Source organism: Anser cygnoides, chromosome Z (genome assembly GCF_040182565.1).
Source record: "Anser cygnoides isolate HZ-2024a breed goose chromosome Z, Taihu_goose_T2T_genome, whole genome shotgun sequence".
NCBI lineage: Eukaryota > Metazoa > Chordata > Aves > Anseriformes > Anatidae > Anser > Anser cygnoides.
The window spans coordinates 38,474,656-38,500,791 of record NC_089912.1 but is presented as its reverse complement, the minus strand read 5'-3'; the positions used below and the strand labels follow the sequence as shown (position 1 = coordinate 38,500,791).

The window sequence follows — 26,136 nt, the reverse complement described above, 5'->3', positions numbered from 1 at the left end:
GGCTTAATAATATTCAATATCCAAGTAAACCCTGCAGATTTTTTTTTTATGCTACAAAACAGGTGTGTCTTCAGTTAAAAACAGTAAACAAACAAACAAACAAACAAATAAATAGGGAACCTGGGCATAGGAGAACAGACTCAGGCCCACTTTAGATACATTTAGAGTTGATAGCAGTGCTCATTATTTTATTACTTTGGTTAATCACATACAAACTGAATAATCAGAAAACAGCTGCATGACACATATTCCAAATTCTGTTGCTCAAGGACTTTCTCAGAGACAAAATTTGCCTCTATAACCAGAATATCACAATCAGCAGACAAGCTTGAGATTCACAAAAGTTTGGGGAAATATAAATGATCACAATATTTCCACATACATTATTTTTCCTGCAATTCTCAATTAAAAATATTTCTAAAAGTAATAAATATTAATAAATATCAAATGTACAGTCAGACTCCCTTTTACAGTAAAATAGCCACTTTTTTGTTTTGTTGTTGCTGTCCATACAACGCGAAGAAAAACATTTAACTCAAAAGAAGAAACCTGGCTTCCTTTGAGATTTAACTCTGCAGGACTTTACTTAGAAGCAGTTATCACACCAGTCCAGCCACAAAGGACACAAATATATATCTCCTACCAATTATAATCTTTACATCCTTCACTTATGAAAAATTTCATCTTTTCTGAATGAACATTTGTCTGGGTGTTTTTGGTAGTTTTGCCTCACTGAAGAAAAAGGAGGCCTGCTGAAGAAAGCTGTCTTTATGTTATTTGACCTTCATCATAACTACATGAACTGTAATTGCACATCTTAATCTCAAAATTTGAGGCTACCTTCATTAGCTGAGTCATCCTTCCTGGCTCCCTCAAAGTGGGGTAGCAGAATGAATCACTTAGCTTTTGTTTCCTTTTTCTTTTGGTTTCCACAGCTTGTTCTGGTGTCAAACAAGGTTTAAACAACCTTTACTTAGCATTTCCTTTATACAATGCTTTTGCTAAAAATATGTAGCTCTGTAGCTCTATCCCCCTTACTTAGACAAAAAAAAAAAAAAAAAAGTGCTGCCTGTTCTCAGTGGAAGCCATATATGATGCTCATGTTGGTGGATGCAGATGAACAAAAAGAGATGAACCTTAGGCATTGTACAAGTATTTTGCAATTCTCTTCCTCAAGGTTCTGCTTAACCCTATCAGCCAATTAGCATGTTTTTAATTTGGCGGCAGCTTTCTATTCTCATTAGTGGCTCATATGCCTATTGGCTCATGTTTCCAGGCCTCACACTTCTTAACCCTGGGGTTTTCTCTCCCAAGGCAGCTTTTCACCTTTTGGCTTTTCCAAGTCTCTATTTAACTGCAGGCAGGTTTTATGTGTTACTTCTCCACAGGCCTGCACATGCTCCAGCTGCACCCAATGCTGGTGTGAGCAAGGTGAGACACTGAGTGAGTGGGTAGAATGACTGAGCACAGAGCTTTGAGTAAGATTTTTTCCATATCTTGACAGCTTTGAGCCAGTATAGGTTTGTGGAGAGTGCAATCGTAGTTTTGCAGAAAAAAAGGCTGTGCAAATCAACATATTTTTGACAGTAACTACAATAAAACAATTTAGATTTTATACAGACATATTTTGAAAATGTCTGGAAGACAAAAAGAGAAATGTATGTATTACATCAGCTCAGACTTAACGCATATATGGTTTACAATAAAAATTCTTGGATCTACCATTTCATATAGTTTTCAAATGCAGCATTTACTACTTACAAATTTCTAAATATGCATAAATTCTATTATGAATACTGTATCTGGGACTTGATGTGTCAGCAACAATTGCACTGTGGTATAAATTTTATAAATTCTCCTCCTCTTACTGCACAACATGATACTTGGGGACAAAGATAGTAAGGAACATGAACAGTTTATTATGTGAAGGAGAAGAAGGATGCCAGGATATCAAAAATTTGGTGTTGGTAAGTGACATTTACCAGGCCATTTATAAACTTTTTCTTGACATGACAGTGCACATTTTGCAATCAAATCCCTTTGCTTTTTGTTGAACAAGTACAGTACAACAGAGAGGTATCTGATATACCTAGCATCAGCTCCCATTGGGAATCCTGTAGGATTTGAAGTGAAGGGAAGCTTCAGTTTAACCTTCTACCCTCACCTCATGTGCAAAGCCCCGGGCAGAGAGGCCATGGAGATTGCATCTCCTCCTGCACCTAGGCATAGCCAACTTGAACATCCTTCTCTTTTGTTCTCCAGGAAGGGAGCCTGGAAGTCCTCACAGTGTGCAAATGCCCATTGAAACCAGAAGGTAATTCTGTTTTCAACTTGCATTTTCTACCTTTGGAGTTTCATTGCTTGTGAAGCATCTGAAACAACTAAAACTTTGGGAACATGACTATACCTCAGCTCTCAAATCTATCGCTTCCAGCTTCAACATTATGAAATTGTTAATATCCTAAAAATTAATATAGAACTTTAATAAAATCAATCAGAAGCATTTGTTTCACTTCTAACAGTCTTGTTTAAAGGAATCTAATGAATTTTCATTAGCCATAGTTCATATAGCTGCAATACAACTGGAATCAAAACTGATAAGCAGATTTACTGGTAATAGTTTCAATTCTGACTTCTCAGCTATTCCCTGGGAAAATATCAAAGGATAACTGAATATTGTATAATCTCAGTGATTTCTATTGAGTGTAGTAAATTTGTTCTTTCAGTTAAATCCCAGCTCTTGGAGTCATGGTACCAAATGATCACCATATTTTTAAAACCAGTAAGTGTATAGCCCTTGAGACTGCATAAAAGAGAAGAAAACAAAAAGGTAAGGGGACTCAAAACCAAAGTCAAACATTAAAAAAAAAATCAAATTATTATGCTGTCAACTATACAGTTTTCAGCCAATCACACAACATTGGTCCCATAGCTTTATGTCTCTTAAATTGCTAGCATTGTTGGCTCCTCACAAAAATGAGGAGAAATGACTTTCTAACAGGTTCAGTTCTCTCTTGCTGAGCTCAGTGTAAAATGTCTCTTTCACTCTAATGACAACAGTTTTGGACCTGCTAACCAAATGGCTGTACAGTTTTTATACCATTCTTATATAGTGGAAAGCCAAATCTATGAGACTGACAATTACAAAAAGCAGTGGCAGGATCTGCCAAAGGAGCATTAATTTGCTTGCTCTTGCATATGCTTGCTCTTCCTTGCTGGTTGGTTCAAGATCATCTGGTTTCAGTGACTTAGAAAAGGCTCTTGGCCTTCACATCTGGCCAGACAGGATCTCCCAGGCCATTATGACAGTGAGGTATCATTGCAGCCCAAATGTTGAAGCCCAAACCACCACCAAGGACCAAAGTACATATGATCTAGCTACCTGTAACCTTTGCATCATCAGTGGATAAGTTTGGTAAATGGGATGTGCTGGAAGAGAAGTTTAAAACAGCCACATTTTCTTGAAGGCAGAGTTTGTGAAATGTAGTTTGGGGAACTGAATATTTCTGGCAAGCTTTTTCAAGTCTCCTTACCATCAGCTTTAATTTCCAAATCATGCAGCTATTTGGCTGCTAAAGTATTAAAGCTACAGCTAGGGTAATGGTTAAAAAAGAAAAAAAAAAAAGAAAAAAAAAAGGAAAAAAAATAAAAAAAAAAAGAATCTGCTTATTTCGGTGGATGTTTTGTGCCTTCATTCATACCCCTGTATCTTGCCATATTTTTCCCAGCATGCACTGGCAGGATACTTAGGAATCCAAAACAGAGATAGGCAGCAGGTGGGATTTTTGAAGGCATCTGAAGAAGTTAGGCACCTGACCATTATGGAAGTGATACACAATCATATTTGAAGTACAAAAGAGGCCTTTTGTTACAGTTAGGTATATCATACTGAAAACTTTCCAGGACATGTCCATAGGAAGGTGGGAGACTGGAATGACGAGTGTTACATATGATGAAAAAGGAAGCAACTGAGATACTTCAATGGGCAATATGGTAAGAACAGATACTCTTAAATAAAATCAGTCTGATTGATACTGCTTTGGGGTATGTGATCTCTTCACTTTCCTTGCAAATTCCAACTCGGTAAAAGGAAAACCCAGATTTTAAGAATGAAATATTTTACGACTTTAAGTGTCATGCTAATTTGCAAGGCAGCATTGACTTTCTTTCCTTTGCTCTCAGCTCACATCCAGACCTAGAAACATCAGATAATAACTATCTCCAAAAAAAATGAATCAGAAGCATTTGGTTCACTGAATGTCTTCTTTTGGTTTCAGAATGTTTTGATTACATAATCAAAAGTATTTTTATTTCATGGGTCACATGATTAGTCGTAGGTACCTTAATAATTTTAATTCTTGAGAACAACCAAAAAAAAAGTCTTTCAAAGTTGCAACTTGACCATATTTCAATGTATGACGTACAAGAAATAGGTACAAGAAATTTTTTTTCTTTTTTTTTTTTTTCCCCTTATCTAGTGATGCTATCTGAATGAATTCTAAGTGAATCCTTCAATCAGTTTGGTCTTAATTTAAAAAATTCTTAAACTTAAAAAAATTCTTAAAAACAAGTCTAACTGACTACTTGAGGACAGGCAGGTGTTTAACTTAGACTTATCCTGCTAACTTTTGGCCACTGTAAATCAAGTCTGATGATTTGATTTGAGATGCTTCTGCTAGAGAAGACCTTTGAATGCTGAAGGCTAAATCCTAGCTCTGTCCCAAACTTTGCCATTACAGGAACTGTGTCTATTGAATTTGTCTCGATAATTTTACATAAATAAGAACTAAGGCTCATAAAACAGGAAAATAAATTAATATAGTGCTCGAATTTGAACAGTACAGACCTTCATTAAAACAATTCCCAGTACCAAAAGACAAGGACACATCTGTCAGAAATGCATCTTTAGTGTATATGTATATTTTAAACTTCATATTTCGAGAAAAGCTGTATATTTGCAATACCTATCTCTTGCTGAAGGTCAAAGTCAAGTTATACTTTGGGAAGAGGCACCTAATAACTAGATAAATGCAAATGACATCATTTGCAAAACTGATCACTGTGTCATAATAGTTTTCACTATCCATAAGACTAAAAGATTTTTCAGATATGTCTTTAACCAGCCACATACATCTTGCATTAAACCTACTAATTACAAGTTACTGAAACTTGCCTAATCAGTATATAACATCTCACTGGAAACTGATAGTCAAGGACACCTAGATCTTCACCACAACCAGAGAACTATTTATAAATAACCTTACCATTCAAATTAACAAATTAAAGTTGCAGAATATTGTTGTATTATCATTAGAAAAATCAAATGCATACACCTTTTACACAGAGCGATCACAACAAATCATTGTTAAAGCAAGATACAAATGCTTTGAGTAATATCATATAGGAATTCAGACTTGACATCAGAAAGAAAATGCTTTTGATATCTGTGACACTGAATAACGCTTTAAAAAAAAATCCTTTTATGCTAAATTTCTGAGTTGGAATACACGTTGCTGAATTCAGTCTCCTTCCATGGTACTTAATCAACGTGTTCCAACTGTAATCCCCATAATTGTGCTTCTTACATAAAATCATAAATAAGATGCCCAATATTTGTTTTCTCAAGAAATTGAGACTGCTGTATTCTATTTTTATCTGAACAATCACAATTGGCATTTTTCTTCTGTTAAAAACACATGGCACAGAAGATTAGTTCTATACCATCAACAGACTGACTTGAAAAATATAAATATATACTGTATTTATATATTATGTGTATATATATACACTATCAATATTCACAATTGAGGATCAGAACAATTTTATTGAAATCACTTTTTAAGAAAACCTTCTGTTGTGACTTCAAGTCCACATAAAGCATTGAGAATTTTCAAGTAAACTGTGTGAAATAGGGCTTCTTAAACCTAAAGAAAATATATTGGTCAAATATATGGGAATATGGTGGGTGTTTTTTTGTTGGTGGTGGTTTTTTGTGTGTGTCCTTTTTTTTTTTTTTTCTTTTTAACATACATGTTTTCAGATCTGCAATTTCCACTTGCAAGTTACAAAAACTAAGAGTTATCTGGAGTCAGTGTTTCCTCTCAGCAGGCTGCTGCAAGCAGAGTTCACTCCCAGAAGAAACTATTGGCAAATTATTCTCAAGGTGATGATTGATGAGATGACTTATGCTGTCAAAGACACGGTCTTTTGTACGAACCTTCAAAAAAAGGATGCAAGAAGACAAGTTAAGGAGCAAAATATTTTTTCTCATAACTTTGCACCAAAATTCTCTAAAAATAAAATGGCACCATTAATTATGTCTTTTAGACAGATCCCTTTCCCATCAAAAGCAGTGGAAATCTGGCTGTTTAGTCTCTGTGTGTTTGTCTCTGACTCTCCTTAGTCTCTCCAAACAGATACTCAGCAAGATACCTATGAGCTAGTCTACTATTATTACTTTTGATGAATAGGCCTGCCTGAAAATTTCCATACAATATTATGTTTCACTGTAAGTTGGATTTTTAGACCAACTTTTCTTTTTCAAGAAATTACACGTTCCTTTTAACTACTTTCACCTTTTTATTAAAAAGGGATATCCATCCAGGGATGCCAGAACCTCTCTGTGCATTTCAGCATCTTTGTGTTTTCCTCAGCAAAGCCCTTCTTCCTGAGATGCCAAAAAAACCTTCTCTGGTGCCCACTGGGAAATTCCCTTCCGCTGAAAGTGAACCATCCACCACTTGTGTTTGGCTTGAATTTGCACAGTGCTGCATGGCACATGCTTGGGCCTTTGAAAGTGAAACAATTTAGGGTACGGAATGTCATTTTTTTCTAGCCCATTTATCAGTACTCTGCTCTGGAATCCTGCTAAGTGAATTATTACAGCTGTAATAAGAGAAAACTGATATTACAAGGTAAAACAGTCAAAAGTTAGGGTAGGCCAAGACCTAATTCATATTACAAAACATCTTTAATTAACTTAATTTAATCTTTATTATCTTTAATTATATAACCTCATCTTCCCAGAACATTTCCTTCTTATGTTTAAAATAACTTAAGGCATACAGCTTCCACATGCAGAGCAAAGTTGTGATAATGCTTTTGTGTTGTGATAGTTCTACAATGTCTCAAGCAAAATTGTATGAACACTGCTCTAAAATGAAGCATGTCATCTATTCTCATTGAATGTTTCTAAAAAATCATAGAACAGAAAACAGATAATGACTTTCGTTAAAACTTTCAAAAAAACAGTTTATGCTGCAGTGAGCACCCTGCTTGAAATATTTCAGTCTTCACAATAAAGTTCTGGCAAAATTACAAGAACTTGGGACACAATGTCACAGGAAAAGCAAGCAGCAAACAACACCGACGGCAAATTATGCTATTTTCTGAGTCTGCATTTAGCAGTGTTGCTGAAGAAAACCAGTTGGCTCTCATGCTTTCTCAAACACACTACTTTTAAACAACACTTTCTGTAATCATTAAAAGCTATATTTTTCAAAACTAAGATATCTTTAAAACATCAGGAACTTTCATTACCTATATTCAAACTAACACATTTTCAGCCCATTCAACTCAAGCGAGAGCTTTCTCACCCTCAGTACTATGCACCATCATCACCACGGCTCAAGCTTCAATCCTAAACCCAGTAGAAAGCCTGCAGTACTCACCTTTACGCATCCCTTATCTAAACTAGAGATCTTTTGTGAGCTGGATCAGAGCAGAAGCGGCAGCACAGTTAACTGTTCTGGAAACACACCTTGAGGAGTTGTAACATGCCACTTGATAATTTGGGTGTGAAATGACTTTCAAGCACTCTGTATGAACCAGTTTTTACAAATAATCGCAGAGGCCAAGCAGGAAAAACGCATGCCACTGGGGCGCTGCTGAGGCTTGCCACATGCCAGCGTTTTATGAACGACTCTCCTCTCTAACAAGTCACAAACAAGGCTGCTGAGGAGCTGTGTCAGGACCCCACAAATCACACAAACAGCTCAGCTAACCTAAATACAGATATGAAAACGCTGTCGTCACCGACTGGTGCCTCCCGAGCCAGCTGAAGCTGATGCAGAGCAGCAGAAACACCCGGTGAGCGCTGCCGAGATGGTGCACAGGAACTGTCACAGGCCTGGGTAAAACCCTGCCAGCGAGAGGAACAGCAGATATCACATCTACTTTTTGGCTTCCAGAGCTCCTGGCGAGACATGCCCGCACCTTGTAGCAGCTATTTCTGCATTTATTTTGAAGGGGGAATTATGACATAAAACAGCCGCCAAAATTTTAGAGGAGGCCGCTCCCCGAGATGCGCAGGGCCTGGCGTCCTGGCCAAACCCGGGACCTGGCAGATGGCGCAGAAAAAGTGTTAAAAACATTCTTTGACTGCCCTCGTGTGGCGAAGGTAAGTAAGTAGACCGGCAAGTACTGTGGGCATTGCGGTGTTGTAGTCTGCAGAACCGCCGTAATGCTGCTGGCCTTCCTTCCGCAGGCTTCTCAGATGAAATAGATGCCAAAAAGCCACCTCCTTTCCAGGAGTTTCTCGTTTACTTTCCGGCTTTTAAAGCTGTCCTTTAGAGAGGAAGAGGGGTTGCTGTCTGTCAGCTACCAGGGGACAAGAATAAAATGTGTGGCAATGCTCTCTCAGGTGAGGCTCAGCTTCCCCAGAAGCACGACAGACAGATGCAGAAACAGGAGTTTCTTTTCATTTGCTGTTCTGCTGCTGGGAAGCTTCATCAGCTAAAGGAGTGCCTGTGCAGCAAAGAGATGAAGCAATTTTACCCCGATGTGGCAAAGAGGTGGCACAGTTTTACTCCAGTTGTCTCCTGGCCTTAAGGGGGAAAACATGATGGCCTGGGGGGCCTGGTCTGTGTCCTCACTGACAGAGATCATGTGGAAATTCCCAGCACAAACACTGGTTGAACATGCACAGCTGCCAGCAACTTCTCAGCTAGAAGACCAAAAAGGGGCTTAGCTACACTTTTGACTAAGTTAATAATGTGGTGGCCAAAGTTTGACATTGATAGGGAACCAGGTCCCTGAGGCCTCCTGCAGATGTTATGCAGGAGGTCTTCTGCTAGCCCTGAAATGTGCGTGTATGCATGCAGTATGTCTTCTGCTAGGCATCAGGAGAGAAATGGATATGATGACACCTTACATGAAGCTGTCTTTCTGATCAGTTGTGGCTAAGCTGTAAACAAGTTTACACATATTCAGAGAAAATACAGGAAGTCAGAAAGCGCCTGTATTACTCTGTAATCAGCACTTACGGTTCCTTCTGGATCCACCAAAAGAAGATGCTTGGCTTGTCCATTTTGCATGCCTGTCAGCACATAGGAACCTGGATTTGTGGTACTTTTTCTCACAAGGAAATCTCCACATTTCTTTAACAGCTGTTCTGCTTCTTTCCTGCTCATCTCGCCTTGATACCATGGCTCTGTACTTAGCTCTTGCATTGTAGTCCAGTCAGCAGCTCTGGATAAAAGAGGACTAGTACATTCAATGGAAGTGGATTTATTTAACACAGGCTCAGGAGTTTGGTTCTTGAGGGCATCTTCAAATGGTTCTGGTTATACAAATAGAAAGAAGTGCAAGATAATTCAGAGTTAAATCATGTTGCAAAAAAAAAAAAAAAAAAAAAAGTGACATTCCATACATTTTTAACTGGATTTATTCTGTGTTATAGTCACTTTCCTTTATCTTCATGAAAGAAAAGAAAAAAAAAAAAGGAAAAAAAAAGACATACAGCTAAGCTTACTGATCTGTCATGTATTAAGACTAAGGAGTGTAATATGTTAAAAACGTGTGTTATACACACAAAGACAGTGATAAAAATCAAGAGTAAATGTTGGCAGGAACTTTTGAAAGGTACTGATTTCATTTCAGTAATGTCCACTGTCAACAGCTGTATTTATGTGCTTTGGTACAGGGCAAAGCTCCCTTTTTGCCCTACCAGTTACGTCAGACAGTTTCATTTAAAATAAATTGCGTAGTATGGGTACCCAAAGTCATTATAGCCATATCTGGTCTCTCTTCAAGCAACGTATTCATTTATCCATTATCCATGATTATATATTACTCAGCTTACTCCTAACCTCAGCCTAGGAAGAGGACTTTGGGACAAAGAGACGGGTTAATACCTTTATTGTGATTTACCTAATTGAAATTAGCCCTTGGGAAGTAATCTTTTAAACTTCAGCTGAATCCTGAACTCAGTGTTACTTTCCCTAGAGTGGAATGGAAAGAGGTGTCATTACATATCTCAACAGTCTTACAGAAATAGTAAATAGGTCAGCGTATGTTTCATTATAGGCTCTACTGACCTACCAGATGCTATTTGCACTTTTAGATTTTCATCTTGCCATCTAGCACATATTAAAAAGACATATTGTTCTGTGTCCACTGGTCTCACTAAAGAACATCTGACGAGAGCAGTAGTGTGAAGTAATACACATGCTCAAAGTAAACTGCTCAGAGACTAGGGGTACGTAGCCGTGCTTGTGTGGGGTCACTGAGAAGTTAACTCAGAGAGATAGAATACATACTTTGTTGTTACAGTTTAGATAATTCTTAAATCTAACTTGTGTATATATATATATATATGTCTTCACTATGTTGCAGTCGGCACTACTCCACATGTTTAGCTTGACAAGCCACTGACTTTGGGCTAGTTGACATACTTTCTGATAATAGTTTTCCCTTATGATCCAATGGTCAATAAAGCCTAATGCAAGGTGCAAGATGAGAAATCAATTTGTCTTATTTTTAGGAAAAGAATGTATATAATATAGAGGTAAGCTTGTCCATGTTTTAAGGGCATGGCTGTTAGAAATTACGGTTAACATCCATCATTTCAGTCAGCAGACTTTTCTCATTTTAGATCTATGTTGATAGATAGGTGCACTCTCTAACTTTTCTTGCCTCCCCCTTTCTTTCAGTTCAAAATCTTTCTATGCTGTGGAAATAGAGCCATATCTCAGCAAAAACAAGCCAGAAAGACTGTTTCATGTAGACTGAAATAACAGAAATGTAGGTATGTTATTTCATGAATAACATGTAGGCACCAACTGCTTTGTCTCACTGCCTTTTAATAATATGAACTAAATTGAATAAATCATGTGTCAGCAATTGAATGGAAGTAAGACGAATAGAACAACAAGGAAGGTTTTCTACACATCAAATTGCTTTCCCCATACCTTTTGTTAAGTATCTGCTCATGGCTGAAAACATTGTATATGGGTAGCACCAGCATCAAAATTATGACTGATGCTTAAAACTTTATTTGAAGACTATAGCTGTGACACTGATTCCAGGAAAGCTGACTTCAAAGTTAAAATAAATGGCTAGGTAGGGCTGTAGACCTATCCGGAGGAAGAGAGAATTTACTTTTACCTCTCAATTTCCTTGTTGCACAAAGTCAAATGCAGTATGCATTGACTTCCAAGGAACAAGTTCACAGGACAGGCAAGGAGCTAGTTCTCCAGTCAATCACTCCTTCACTATCATGCATGACAGGGCTCTCGATTTATTTTCCTTCTGGCACAGTTACCCATGATGCTATGGATAACATAGACTGCAACTTAACACAAATCTAATACAAATTAGCTTCAGATCTTTGGCTAGCCTTATTTTTATCTCAGACAGATATGAAACCACCATGAATTCTAAAGCTCACTGTGACTCCACCAGGGATACTAAAATTTCATCTGGAGAATTTTAGAATTATTTTTATACAGAATTAATGCATAAAGTCTCTTGCTAGAAAGGGAGTGAAAAGGAAGGGAACTCACTCATGTCGAACAGATCCTTTCCAGGGCTACTCTCTTTGGTATTATCTGTGTTTCCACTGAAGGTACTTTCAGCATCTGCCTGAAGTGCCAATAGAGCTTCCATATTTATATGCTGAGTGTTCACGTAAGTTGGCATCTCTGCTGTTGGAGTTACTTGTGATCTCCCTTCTGGCACACTATAAATATCCACAGATCCTGGAAAATTCAAGAGATGCTGATTATTTTTTTTTATTTTTTATTTTTTGTCTTTTACATAATAGTGTTGTTAGAATGAACAGATGATGTCAAAACCCATCACCACAGGTTTAAAATTCCCTGGAATGGAAGATAGAAAGACAGTAACTGCTGGACCTAATAGAAAAAAAATGCTGAGGAAAGTAGTCATAATAGTGTTTCAGTGAATTTTATTTTTAATTATTCAGGAGAAAAGGGATTTTTTGTAAATCAAGACTGTGAGTTTCAAATTAGCTGGGGACTCATTGGGGATGAAATGCAACCAAGTTCCCAAATCAGTGCACATTAACAACAGACAACATATTCTGGCATTTGAAAAGAAACAGTCCGCCCAAGACACCTCAAAGCTGTCACATAAAGGTGGAGGGGGTCAAATTTGATACAGATGTTTTGATGTGGTTTGTTTATAACTCATAAACAGCAAAATGAAAATCATGCAGTATTTGTTATGTGTAGAGCCCAGATTATATGCAGACATGTGCATTGTTGTACATTCCTAAAAAGATTCTGACTTTGTTCCCTACTTTTGGAAAATCCACTGTGCATATCCTAGTGGGTCAGATTTTATGAAAAGACCAAAAGCCTGTCTTTAAATACTATGAACTTTTCAGACAGGTTTTTTCAGAAAAGCTAGATAGCTGAATGTTTGGGGCAAATCTGTATATGAAGTGTTCTGCAAAAGGTAAGTCTTAATGAAGGTGTGCATTTAATAATTCATCCAGAAATACTTACCAAACACTTTTCACTGATATCAACACCAACATTCATGACAAAGGGGATCAACAAAGTGCAGCTTATTGACTTAAGTTTTCAAGGCATCAGACATTCATGTGCTTTGCCCACCCAAGACATCCTGCTACATTACAAGCCAAAATGGTAAGGCTCACCTTGCTTAATGGGCTCATGATGCCAGTCTTCATTGAATTTGTCTCCTAAGTGACGACTTTGGTAATAGATTCGCTCTCTTCCTACTCCTGCTGCAGACTAGAATGGACACATGTACAAAGAAAATTGCAATTACCATTAAAACACTGATATATTATGAGTGGCTTTGACAATTTCCTTGGTTGTATTCTGTGTACTCCCACTCTTTATTTCCAATTCATTATTGTGTCAGAATATACATCTCAGAAAAACATTTGTGTAGGAGTAAGACATTACTGGTGACCTTCATGAAAACTTCCCTCCTTCCTGCTTTTATTAACCCCTGCAATCCCAAATGGTACATCATCGCCTTCAGTATGTTTGTCTCCACACAGGCAGCCCTGACAAACTGTGGCTGGGAAAACCATTTCTCAGAAACTACACATGGGATCAGTAGACACCCCAAACACCCTCCAAAACATGAGCTGAAAGACTCACATTGGTACCAGGGAACTCACTTAGATATTGACAGGAGTATGTTTTCTTCAGACAAGGCCCCTCTAGACTTAAACAGAGTTGGACTGGATCTCAAAACTCCTCTCAAGTGGTTATATGGATAGGAGTCAAACCTCTGACAGCAATGCTGGTAGAAATATCCAAGATGGCTTCAGTTCAATGTGAGATGAAAGACCTACCTAGGAACCTGGCTTAATACCAGTTGCTTCTGAGTTATTAACATAATGAAATGTTAGTAATGACTGTATTATATTGTTTAAAAGCTTCTCTATCAAATTGTTTCTAGTTTGTGTGCACTCTTAATTCATACTCTCTGAGACAGATATGTTTCTTAAAAATGTTGTAACCCTCAGTGGGTTTATCTTCTTTGAATCCCCCCCCCTTTTTTTTTTTCCTAACACCTTGAAGAATTCAACTCCCTTTGTTCTGAACATGCCTAATTTGTTGTCTCCTAGATCTTCAATGCCCATTAAATATGTAACTAGCCACACATCTATGTTCCAAATAAATCCATCTTAAATATACATATATATATATGTTATATATATGTATATATATGTTATATATATGTATATGTATATGTAAATTTTGGATCCATCAGCAAGAGGGCAGAGATGCAATTGCACTGACCTGAGCTGTGTCTGCAGCAGTGGCAATCCTTGCTTTGAGTCTGGCATCAATGAAACCACCAGGAGGGGGCATTTTATTTGGGATGTTGTTGTAATAGGGATGTTCTGCTGCCTCACTCTCTTCCTCCATCCATGACTCATCAAAACTCTGCACCCTGTAAGAAAGTGAGTTCTTGATTTTGTGCCTCACTTGCAAAGCACTTACAAATACTTTCTGCTTGTTAAGACTGCCTGTGTGAGGATCAGTATTGCATATTATTTTGAAAATTCGGCTATTATCATAGGTCAGGATCATGCAGCAGACACCCTGTTTAGATAAATTTTCTCTAAAGCTCGCTTTGCAATGGATGAAATTCTTTAGTCTGAAAAAAGGATTTTTTTTACTTAGCTTTAAAGGCCATTAAATAATCCATGAACAAACTCACAGTAGCATTTGTAATATTATTACTTGATTGACTGACTAAGCCCTAAAACATTGTGTTTAACTATGTCTGTTCTAACAGCACTGTAAATCTTGAAGAACTTCATGAAGTCATGAGATAGGATCTGTGCTTTCAGTCTACATTTAACAGTCATTTATACCATTCCAAAGTGAGTACAGAATGCTTCCAGATAGAAATAATAGCATTCAATATTCACCACGTGCTCATTTTACCCTTATGTAAGAAGTAGGATTTATTCTAATATTAGTGAGTATATACTGATCCATGATAAAAATAGAGATCACTAAAGGAAACAGAAGGCTATACCACAGTATTTTAAACGTAGGCAAGCCAACAAATTTGACATTGTTACTCTAGAGAACAATGCAGTCAAAGCCTGTCTATGATACATTGCATCCCTAAAACCTTTACCCCAGCTAATACCAGAAGTAGTGAAACATCACTGGTCCTTTTGGAAGCCCAGCAACTCTAGCTCACTTCATCTAAATTGACAGAGCTGCTATCACAGTAACATCAACGACAAAATGTGACAAATAATATTCATTCATGGCCATCGAACACTCCATATTAACCACAATGGAAAACACATGATCGTTTGAGTAATTTCACTGTGCAATCCATATTTAGTCCATTCTTTTAAAATGACTGTGCTCCTCTCAGATTCATTAGGGAAGCCCTCCTTTGCTAATTCAGCAGAAATCTCTTTTTGAAGCATTTAAATCCTGTTCATCTCCAGCAAATTTGTCCATAGCACATTTTATAAAGTAAAAATAAAGAAGATTCTTTATCAGTCTTCTGCAACCATACTCACCTATCGTGGAAAGTAGGTATCTTAGAGGGGCACCTTAAGTATTGCTTAAATCGAAGCTCAAATGCCTGCCCTATGGTGCTGATGACATCCTGGGCAAGGCCATCACAACATTCCAGTATATGACAAGCTACATGAAAAAGATTGACACATTCAAATCAGTCTTTATATTAGAGTGGGATGCATGGACCTATGACAAAACACCTACATGTCAGGCATAACTGCCTATTCGTGGTATGCACATTTCAATAAAACCTGAAACAGGCATGATGAATTCCAGACAATGTACTGTAAAGGTTAAATAAAATAGACATGGTGTGTAACTGCAACAGGCAAGAGCTCAAATCAGTTCCACAACTTTAATAAGTCCAGAAAGACAGGAAACCCGATAAAATTCACACTTGTTATTAACTGAATGCAATAGGCTATATGAAAATTTTGAGCTCTAAATTGAGCTTATAAATATATTAGTAGATAGCAAAAGCAACAGCAACCTTAACTGTTCCATGCTTTCTTTGTTTTCATTAATTTTACCCCCCCTTTAATTTTATTTTAGGTGTGGTGGGATGGCTCCCATGACTGGAGTGTTGGAATGGAAGGATACAGGCTTTTTAGGAAGGACAGGGAGGAAAGATGAGGAGGGGGCATTACCCTTTATGTCAATGAACAGCTGGAACACATGGAGCTCTACCTTGGGATGGGTGAGGAGCAGACCAAGAGCTTATGGGTCAGGATTATAGAGAAGACAAGGCTAGGTGACATTCTACTGAGAGTCCACTACAGGCCACTTGCCCAGGAAGATTGATCAAATAAGGCTTTCTACAAACAAATAGAAACAGCCTCACTTTCACAAGCTGTGGTCCTCATGGGGGACTTCAACCACCCTGACATCTGTTGGAGGGACAGAACAGTGGGGCATAGGCAATCCAGGAGGTTCCTGGGATGTGTTAATGACAACTTCCTTCTCCAAATGATAGAGGTGCCAAAGAGGAGAATGTTATGCTGGACCTAATTCTCACCAACAAGGAGGGGCTGGTAGACAATGTGAAGCTGAAGGGCAGCCTTGGCTGCAGTAACCATGAAATAGTGGAATTCAGGATTCTTAGAGGAGTGAGGAAGGCACAATTCAAGCTCACAGCCCTGGACTTTGGGAGAGCAGACTTTGGCCTCTTCAGGGATCTTGGCAGGGATCTTACAGATCTCTTCTTGGTAGAGTTCTGTGTGATAAAGCCGTGGAGGGAAAAGGCCCAACAAAGCTGGTTATTATTCAAGGATCACCTCCTCCAAGCTCAAGAATGATTCATCCCAACAAAGAGGAAATCAGGCAAAAATGCCAGGAAGGTTACATGGATGAACAAGGAACTCCTGAACAAACTCAGAAACAAAAAGGAATATTACAAAGGGTGGAAACAAAGACAGGTAACTTGGAGGGAATACAGAGAAATTGTCTGAGCAGCCAGGGATCAGGTTCTGGAAAGCTAAAGCCCTATTAGAATTCAATTTGTCCAGGGACATCAAGGGCATCAAGAAATTATTACGAGGTTACCCTCTATAGTCTTTGCTCAACTGTGGCAACTGGGAGGAGTGCCTCAAGACTGCAGTTAAGCAAATGTCACTCCTATCTTAAAAAAAAAAAAAGCAGGAGGACAATCCAAGGAATTACAGGCCAGTCAGCCTCACCTCGATCCTTGAGCAAGTGGTGGAACAGCTAAACCTGAAAACCATTTCCAGGCACCCGAAGGACAAGAAAAACAACAGGAGTATTCAGCATGGATTCACCAAAGAGAAGTGATGCCTGATCAACCTGATAACCTTATATAATGAAATCATCAGCCATCATCAGTCATCATCCATGTTGAACTATGGACTGGATAAGCAGACAGCGAGGTGGATCAAAAACTGACTGAACAGCCTGGCCCAGAGGGTAGTGATCAGTCATGCAAAGTCTAGTTGGAGAACAATAATGAGCGAAGTACTCCAGGGGTCAAAACTTGGTCCTGTCTTGTTTGACATCTTCATTATCAACCTGGATGATGGGATAGAGTGCACCCTCACTAAACTGATGGATGACATGAAACTGGGGGAAGTGGTTGACTCACTAAAGGGTCAAGCAACCATCCAGAGGGAGGCTGGAGAGGCTGGCCTGGACAGATTGGAGAGCTGGGCAATCACCAACTGCATGAAGTTTAACAAGAGCAAGTGCCAGGTCCTGCACCTGGGAAGGGGCAAGCCTGGCTATATGTACAGACTGTGGGACAAGATGCTGGAGAGCAGCCCCACAGCGAGGAATCTGGGGGTTTTGGCTGATAGCAAGCTGAATATGAGCCAGCAGTGTGCCCTGACAGCCAGGAGAGCCAACTATACCCTGGGGTGCATCAAGCATGGCATTGCTAGTCGGTCAAGGGAAGTGATTGTCCCACTCTACTCTGCACTGGTGTGGCCTCACCTCGAGTACTGTGTGCAGATCTGGGCACCACAGTACAAAAAGGATGTGAAACTGTTGGAGAGTGTCCAGAGAAGGGCTACTAAGATAGGCCTAAGAAGGGCCTAGAGGGGAAGATGTAGGAGGAGCAGCTGAGGTCACTAGGCCTGTTCAGCCTGGAAAAGAGAAGGCAGAGGGGAGACCTCATCATGGTTTGCAGGTTTCTCATGAGGGGGAGTAGAGGGGCAGGTGCTGATTGATCTATTCTCTCTGGTGACCAGCTATAGGACCCAAGGGAAATGAGTCAAGCTGCAACAGGGGAGGATCAGGCTAGATATCAGGAAAAGGTTCTTCACCAAGAAGGTGGCAGTGCACCTGAACAGGCTCCCCAGGGACGTAGTCACAGCACAAGCCTGTCAGAGTTTAAAAAGCATTTGGACTATGTTCTTGGTCATATGGTCTGAATTTTTGGGTAGACCCATGTGGAGCCAGGAGCTGGACTCGATGATCCTTGTGGGTCCCTTCCAACTCAGGATATTCTATGATTCTATGATTCTGTAAATCTCATGAAGTCCAGTAAGAAGTACAGAGTCCTGCACCTGGGGAGGAACAAGCCCAGGCACCAGGACATGGTGGGGGTCACCCAGCTGGAAAGCTGCTCTGCAGCAAATGGTCTGGGGTTGCTGGTGGACACTGAGTTGAAGATAAGTCAGCCATGTGCCCTTGCTGGTAAGGCTAATGGTATTTTTGGCTGCGTTAGGCAAAGTATGGCCATCAGGTCAAGAGAGGTGATCCTTACCCTCTACTCAGCTGCACCAGGAGTGAGGCTGCACCTGAGTGCTGACCAGTTCTAGGCTCCTCAGTACAAAGGAGACCTAGATGTACTGGAAGAAGTCCAATGCTGGGCTACCAAGATGATGAAGGGACTGGAATACCTTTCCTGTAAGGAGAGGCAGAGAGAGCTGGGACTATTCTGCCTAGAGAAGGGGAGGCATAGTGGAGGTTGTATCAATGCCTATAAATATCTGAGGGGAGAGTGCAAAGAGGATGGAGCCAGGCTGTTTTCTGTGGCACCCAGTGCCAGTACAAGAAGCAATGGGAACAAAGTAGCACACAAGAGTTTCTATCTGAATATCAGGAAACACTTCTTTACTGTGTGGGTGATGGACCACTGGCACAGGTTGTCCAGAGAGGTTCTGGAGTCTCCACCCTTAGAGATCTTCACAAGCCCCCTGGACATGGTCCTGGGCAACTTGCTCTAGGTGTCCCTACTTGTCCTTGCTTGGACCAGATGACTGCCGGAGGTCCCTTCTAACCTTAACCATTCTGTCATGTTCTGATTATCACCCCAAGTTTCCAAGTTGTTCTCTTCATTTGAGTTCCTGATTTTTTTCAAATTTCAAGCTGAAGGAAGAGCAATAACAAGGATACTTCCTAGATCGCAGACCCTGTTACGGTTATAGTAATACAAAGGATGCATGTTGAAAGTAGACTTGACAGCCAAAACCAGGACCCTCCACATATTCAGAGACAGAGGCTGACGTCCCTGGCTAGCAGCAGAATATTTGCTGTTTACACTCTCTGCACCAATGTTGGTGGTGGTGAACAATCAGTCCCAGATAAGGTACAAGCATATCTCCTGGAAAGTGGACCCACAGTAGTTAGGTCAAAGAAAGCTATAATTTGCACTCTGTAACTAGAGAGGGCTTTTAAAGGGGCTACATTGCTTACTGCTAAACCTGTCTGGAGCTGAAATGAAGCATGAGTCATTAAGTAGTTTCAGCAGGTGACATAATGATTAACCTGTTTCCTTGGGTACGTGAATGGACTTTCAGAAGGTAGGAGATGTGCTTCTTGTAAAAGGATGAGAAGGTTTGGCTCAGAGATGATTTCTTGTGTAGGTTACAATGGAAGACAGACAGCCTACAGCTAGCTAGATCCAGAATATAAAGCATGAAGAGAGCTTTTCCAGCCTTGGGAGTAAATGAGTCTAATATGAATGTGCAAACTGTAGCACAACATTGGTCCTAGTGTCAATAACAGCAGCAGTAACACTTGTTGTGAGATACAGAAGTAAAATCAAACTCACTTCTGAAGTGATTTATAGATAACATAAAAGTTGATGGAATGGCCAGTGAGGGTGAAACACAGCAATTTACCCTTGGTAAATTAGACCTTTTGAAAAATGATCTTTAATACTAGGCACATGCAAAGTCACTGATCTGCCACCTCTGAGGTATACAGGCAATTGGGAAAACATCTTATGGAAAGCTGTAGCTCAGGAGGATGAGAGATCACAGCATGAAAGAATTTCACCTGAGATAACATCGCTACACAGCAGCCAAAATGGCTAATGAGAAAACCAGCTAATGATTAAGCCATAAGCAAATAAGAATAGGAAAGTGCAACCTCTGTTATAGATTGTTGAGATTAATATTAGATTACTCCAAACAATAACAGTCATTATCTACATTTTTAAAACAATTCAGAAAAGTTAAAGGAGAAACAAATGATATTAAAGATGGAGGACATGAACTGCAGCTGGAGACCTACAGACTTCACTCTCAAGCCTTTCTTAAAAAGCGAGAAATAACTTCATCTAAACGCACCAAAGGAAAACAAGATCAAGCACTTAGATGACTCCTCATTCTAGGATAGACAAGCATAATAAGAAACTGTCAGGCTAAATGTATTCAAATTAGATATAAGGTCCATACTCCATGAAACAGTTTCTGCTATAAAATCTATTCACACAGGAATAGAAAACAGGACACAGGGCTCCTCCAGACCCTACAGTCCATGTATCTGGCCTACAGTGCCAGTCCACTACACTGCCACTGAGATCTCTTGCTCTCCAGCTCAGCAGAGCAGTGCTGTAAAACAAGAACAGGTGGAGAGCTGCTGCACACCATATAGCCTCCAGCCTGATGCATGAGCCTTTCAAGAGGGAGGCAGATGAAGTTGAAACATAAGCACCATGAAGAGCTGAACTGTCTCCCTTCCTCCCACTCCACATAAGTTTTCTAGATGTTTCACTAATATTCAAGTACTACTTCTGAGTTAACACTGGCATGTCTGGACATTCCTGCACATGGCCACAACAGATCATTGAGGTACCTGAGATAACTAAAGGAAACAAACTACCAAAACTATTGAACTAGTCGTGCTTACAGCTCGGTGGCAGCTTGGGGTTTGCAGGTTTGAAGTTAAAGTGTCTAAATTCTGCAAAAATCCTGTTGGAAGTGCTTCAGTCTTTTTTTTTGGAGTAGTCTTTTCTTCTCTATGAATAATACATAGATTCTGAGGTACATTATACAATATTCTGTGTCTAGCATTAGACCCATTGATGCTTTCTGCATTACAAACAGGAATGAGTTCTTTATCTATTATTGCACACTGTAATTTACACTTTTATAATGTACTATTATTTTTGAAACTCTGCACTGGATCTCAGTCTTTGAAGACAATCAACAAGAGGTTCCCTACTCCTGACTGATCACTGATAAAGCAGTAGAAACAGGCATCTCCATGAATAAAACTTCAACAGAGAGAAAAAAGGAAAAAAAAAGAAAAGGTTTTATGAGGAAGAATTTGGCGTGTACTTAGACCTAACAGATTCAGGCTCTTAATCAGAGGAGTTAATCAGAGGGCTGCTTAGTTTTTGCATTTTGATTGAGTGTAGGTATGAGTTAGCGGTTGCCTAGAAGCTCGCAGCCAAGACAGGCAAGCTTTTGATTTAAGAGATGAAGAGAATCCAAGTGATATTTGGAGATGAGCTACAGAAAAGACCTGTTCCAAATTTCAGAACTAACTTGCGTATGGCAGCTCCTTATTGCTACACAGTCATTCCATGACTCTGTCAAAGGCAACTTTTTATTGGGCTGCATTTATTTTTTCTTGGGGAAAAAAAAGAAAGACTAAATTATACCATGAATAATTCATGTTTCTCAAAGGAAAATAAATGCCAGATAGATATTTCTAACTTACCTCTCCGATTAACAGGATCTTTAGCTACATATGCAACATAGTCAGTTGTATCCTGTTAAAAAAAAAAAAAAAAAGATATATTTTAAATGTAAAAAATTCTTGCACAGATTATATCAAATTATCACAGTCGAGAGTGTATGTACTCCTGGGGGCATGGTCCCAATGTGACATGTTTTACTTTACAGATGTACACTACTTAAAACCTATAAAAACATTTATGGGTTTTAATACTGATCCTATCACTTTGCTTTCTTCAGACCAAAGCCATTTAAAATCAATTAAACAAATCTAGTAGAATATGGGTCAGGATTAATTTAGAAGGGATTAAAAATTTCAAGCCCTCATCTTTCAAGTACTCAAAGATTTTGGTTCAGAATACAAATTATCTACAGGTTCTGCAGCAGAAAGAGTAGCACTGACATCCCTGTTCCTCAGAAATATTGAGCTATGAGGTTTATTCATGGGTGACAAGCAGGTGTGTTTACATTACTGACTACAATGACATATGGAACAGAGGTGCTCAAGCACTGCTTGGCTGTTGCAAGCAGTCTCCCAGGATGTTCTCCCTCAGCCCATGGGCAGCACCCATCCATCCCCTCTCCCACATACCAGGTAGATTTTCTGACAAGAGCAGGCTCAAATCTTTGGGAATATTTTTTTGCTTGCTCTCCTACCACCCTCACATGATGCAAAAGTGGTGCAAACTTTTATCACCATGGAGATGAAACAGAATGGCCAGTTCACCCAGATGATGTGAGGCCTGCTGGCATATCTGGAAAATGCCAATGTTCTTTGATACAGTCAGAAAGCTTTGGTTAGATCCAGCGTATCTTGACATGCCTGGATAGTCATGTATATCTAAAGTTAATTGAGGTAGAGATCAGATACTAATTGAAGACCATTGACTGTTATGCCAAGATCTAATGTCATAACAAACACCAGTCTTCAATGAAACAATAGACTTTTTTTTTTTTTAGACTTAGCTCTCTCTAGCGCAAGCACACACACACCCCTACCAAAACAAATCACTGTGTTGCATGTATATGCAATTTCCTTCCTAAGTGGATGATAAGGGAAATGATAAAGCGCACTCATGGTTCTGGTGACAGGTTTGTAGCCATATCACATAATGCACTATTGGAAAGCACTCAGACACAGCTGTAATGAGGTTGGTCTGGAGGGAAAAAAAAATAAAGAAAAAAAAAAACAACAGAGAAGACTACCCTTAGCACTTTGTCTATTAATTTCTTAAGAACCCAGTGACATAGTGTCTGGGCTATGACTTGAGTGGAAGTAATGATGCATATGAACAACTAAGGTGAAAAGAAAAGTAGCTATGTCTATAATGGTAAATAAAACAGGGCCAAAATAGAAGCCTGAAAGCTGTCCCACAGTTGTTCATGCTGCTTAAATGTTGCTACTCTCCCTTGCTTGTCTGTGCTGTTTTCCTATGCAATGCCCTGAAACTGTCCAAGTGAACAACACATGCTGGGCATCGATCCCACGAGACCACTGGGAGAAAAGAGAGTGGATGCACAGATGCAAATTGCTGTTTGGTTTCATGGCCATAAAGCAAGCCACTGGTTATTTTATTTACTAGTACAGACATAGCTAATGGATATATTTATGCCTGAGTAAATAATAGATTTATCTCATAGCCCTTCTGGATGTGGGTGCAAGAGACTGGAACCACATGTATTTCATTTCATTTACAGCTTTTTCAGACTTGAGCTATGATGAACCACTAAGCACAAGAGGTAAGCGCATTTCACAGTGGCTAAATTAAAAGACTCCCATCAAAAGGGTATGCTTTTGGAGTCATCTTCTGGACAGAAACTGGAAAGCTACTGTCCTAAGGGACCCTTCAGAGATCTGCCTCATGAAAACTTAAGAGATCTGCCTTCATCTTAACAGGCATCTCCAAAACCAGATGTCTTGTCTAGCAGCCTGGAAACAGCCACCTGAAATGATTATGGATTAAAAATATTTGGTGGATCATAAGGAGGGGCTAAAAATTGCTAAAGCAGAACCAGAACACAGTCTTAGAAATAAACTAAAAATGATCCTGAAATGGTGTGTAAAAGGATTTGGTAGAGAGATTTTAAGCTCCCATGCACGAATAAAGCCAGAAACTGACTCATGCAAAGGGGAATATTACAAATGTATATATATATGGTACTCAAGCTGTTCTTCAAGACTGTGGAACACTTTTCCAGTGGATATTTTTTGAGTGATGAAGGCAATTAATGCTTAGGGAGTGGGAGGAGAGTTGCAAAGCTAATTGCTGGCACAAATGTGTGGCAGAAATCCAGAGCAGAAAACTGGATGGGTTGAGAAGTGGGGGCAGTCTTGCTTCTAAATAAACCAAACTTCAAAATTCAGTATAAGGGAGGCATTCCCTTAAGTAGTTTGGGCACAGATCTGGGCTCCTCATGTTTAGCACAGTATGGCCTTTCTTCCTAGAAGGAGGTGAGTTTATGGGCTGGGACCCAACTGTGTTTGCAGGATAAGGTGTAGTGATGACAGTCCTCCACTAAATGGAGATCATTGAGGCCTGATTAAAGTTATGTTCTGATAACCTACAGATGGGTTAATAAAGCAGTGACTTAAGTCACATCCCTAGCATTTTTCCTCTTTCCTGTGCTCTCAGAACAAAGGAACCACCTGCTTCATGAACAAGCTTACCATGTACTAGCCTGCTGAGATGAGCTGCACAGTATCATTAGAGCCTTACACCTTCCCTCTCCACCCTCAGAATGAGGTCACCATGCTGTGGTCTTACAGGGAATGCAACTTTACAATTTCCCTGTCTCTTACAGGCTCCCTTACACAATGCAATTTGGTATCTCTGGTAGCTTGCTGACTCAGTAACGTGATTTTCTCTAAAACATTTGGAAGAGCTTGTTTACTCCAAATCCAATCTCTATTGCTGCTCCTCTCCTCTTCTCTGGTAAACCACTCGATCAGTGGGCAGTGTGCAATGGTGTTTCCAGGACTTAGCATTTGGGATGGCAGATGGGGAGCGAAGAATCTTCTTACGGAGGCAGGGAACTGTGCTAATCACTCCTCTGCCCACTTCAGGAATTGTTCATTTACAGCATCCATTGCAATCTGTTGTATTTCAAAGCTGCTGTTGATCCATTTTTTAATTTTTTTAATTTTTATTTTTTTTCCCCAGATTATTGTGATATGGTGTCCTTTTTCCTTCTGGAACTTAATGGAGTTCAGCAGAGCTATTCTAAGACTGAAGTTTGCCCTTATGTTTACCAAGGATAGTGAAATGAACAGAGGAAGTTCTGCCTGTTTTCAACTTAATAGAGTTGAACTGAGAGAAATAACTCACAAAGTAGGCTATAAATCACCTTGCCTTACTATATGACTGATAAATGACATATAATCATATGACGAAGGAAAAGGCAGACATACAATTAATCTAGGTTTAAAAGCTTTCAAACCTCTAAGGTTATGAGGTAAGCTTTGTCTGTGTTTTATAATTCTTCCACTTCTTCCTAGGTGAGAAATACTTTTTGAGCACATTTAATATGCCTTCAGATGGACTACTCATAAAAACAGGGAAAAGTATAACAAGCCAGAGTCTGCCCTTTGGTCTAAATTAATCAAATGTGTAGGTGTCTCTGAAAGCTTTGCAAATTTGCAAAGAAAGATCCAGCCTTTTCCTGAAAGCCTGTATTCAAACTGCACGTGTGTAATGAATGTACCTGAAGGCAGTATTTAGCACACTCCTTTCATTGTACACTTCAAAACAAGAAGAAAAAAAAAAGTACATATATTTCTATAAATATAAATGCAACATACTTGTCTATTACTGCAAAGAAGACTAAATAAAAAAACAGTCAGGATGAAAATTCACACAATAACTCTATGACTGCTACATTACTCTGAAAAACAGAGCCCTACTTATCAGTTATTATAATGCTCACAACCTTTTGATACTTTTCATTTCAGTCATTCAAAAAGGAGGATTTATGACTGCTTGTCAGTAGTTCCTCTCAAAAAGAGTTTGATGGCAACAATCAAGAAGAATTTATGAAACAAGAAACAGGAGCTATTGTGGTTATATTTTTCTTTCAGTAGGCTACGCAATAAATTTTATCACACAGTCCTCAAAGCAATATCTATGTGGGGGAAAGCTTTAGAGAAATACTTACTGGATCACCTCCAGATGCAAAGGAGATAGATTGCATATGGTGATTTGCTATGATCTGTATGGGTCAGAAGAAATAAATGCAAGTCAGTAGGTTTTTCTTACACAGTTTAACCTTTGATTTCTTTTTTTGGTTCATGCAGGGGTGAAATTCCAAAACCAATATCAAAATAAACTCTGTTTAACCCACAAGGAGTCCAAAGAGTAACATGAGAATATAAAAAAAAAATAAAAAGTAAATTAAAAAAAAAAAGAATGAATATATCCATTCCAATGTTCTTTGAA

At 39.1% G+C, this 26,136-nt stretch overlaps 1 protein-coding gene across 6 annotated transcripts in view; it reads right to left on the bottom strand.

Annotated features, from left to right (window-relative positions):
- Window positions 1-167: 167 nt before the first annotated feature.
- Window positions 168-26,136, bottom strand: part of SHC3 (SHC adaptor protein 3) — a 69,465-nt gene continuing 43,496 nt past the window's right edge. For all 6 annotated transcript variants that reach the window (XM_048046102.2, XM_048046106.2, XM_048046104.2 and 3 more), the window contains 8 exons: window positions 25,856-25,909; window positions 21,687-21,738; window positions 15,281-15,407; window positions 14,028-14,181; window positions 12,905-13,001; window positions 11,784-11,978; window positions 9,264-9,559; window positions 168-6,217 (listed from right to left, as the gene is read on the bottom strand). In XM_048046102.2, the coding sequence (XP_047902059.1) occupies window positions 6,089-6,217; window positions 9,264-9,559; window positions 11,784-11,978; window positions 12,905-13,001; window positions 14,028-14,181; window positions 15,281-15,407; window positions 21,687-21,738; window positions 25,856-25,909 (1,104 nt within the window). In that variant the 3' untranslated portion in view covers window positions 168-6,088. The remainder of the gene's footprint in view (window positions 6,218-9,263; window positions 9,560-11,783; window positions 11,979-12,904; window positions 13,002-14,027; window positions 14,182-15,280; window positions 15,408-21,686; window positions 21,739-25,855; window positions 25,910-26,136) is intronic.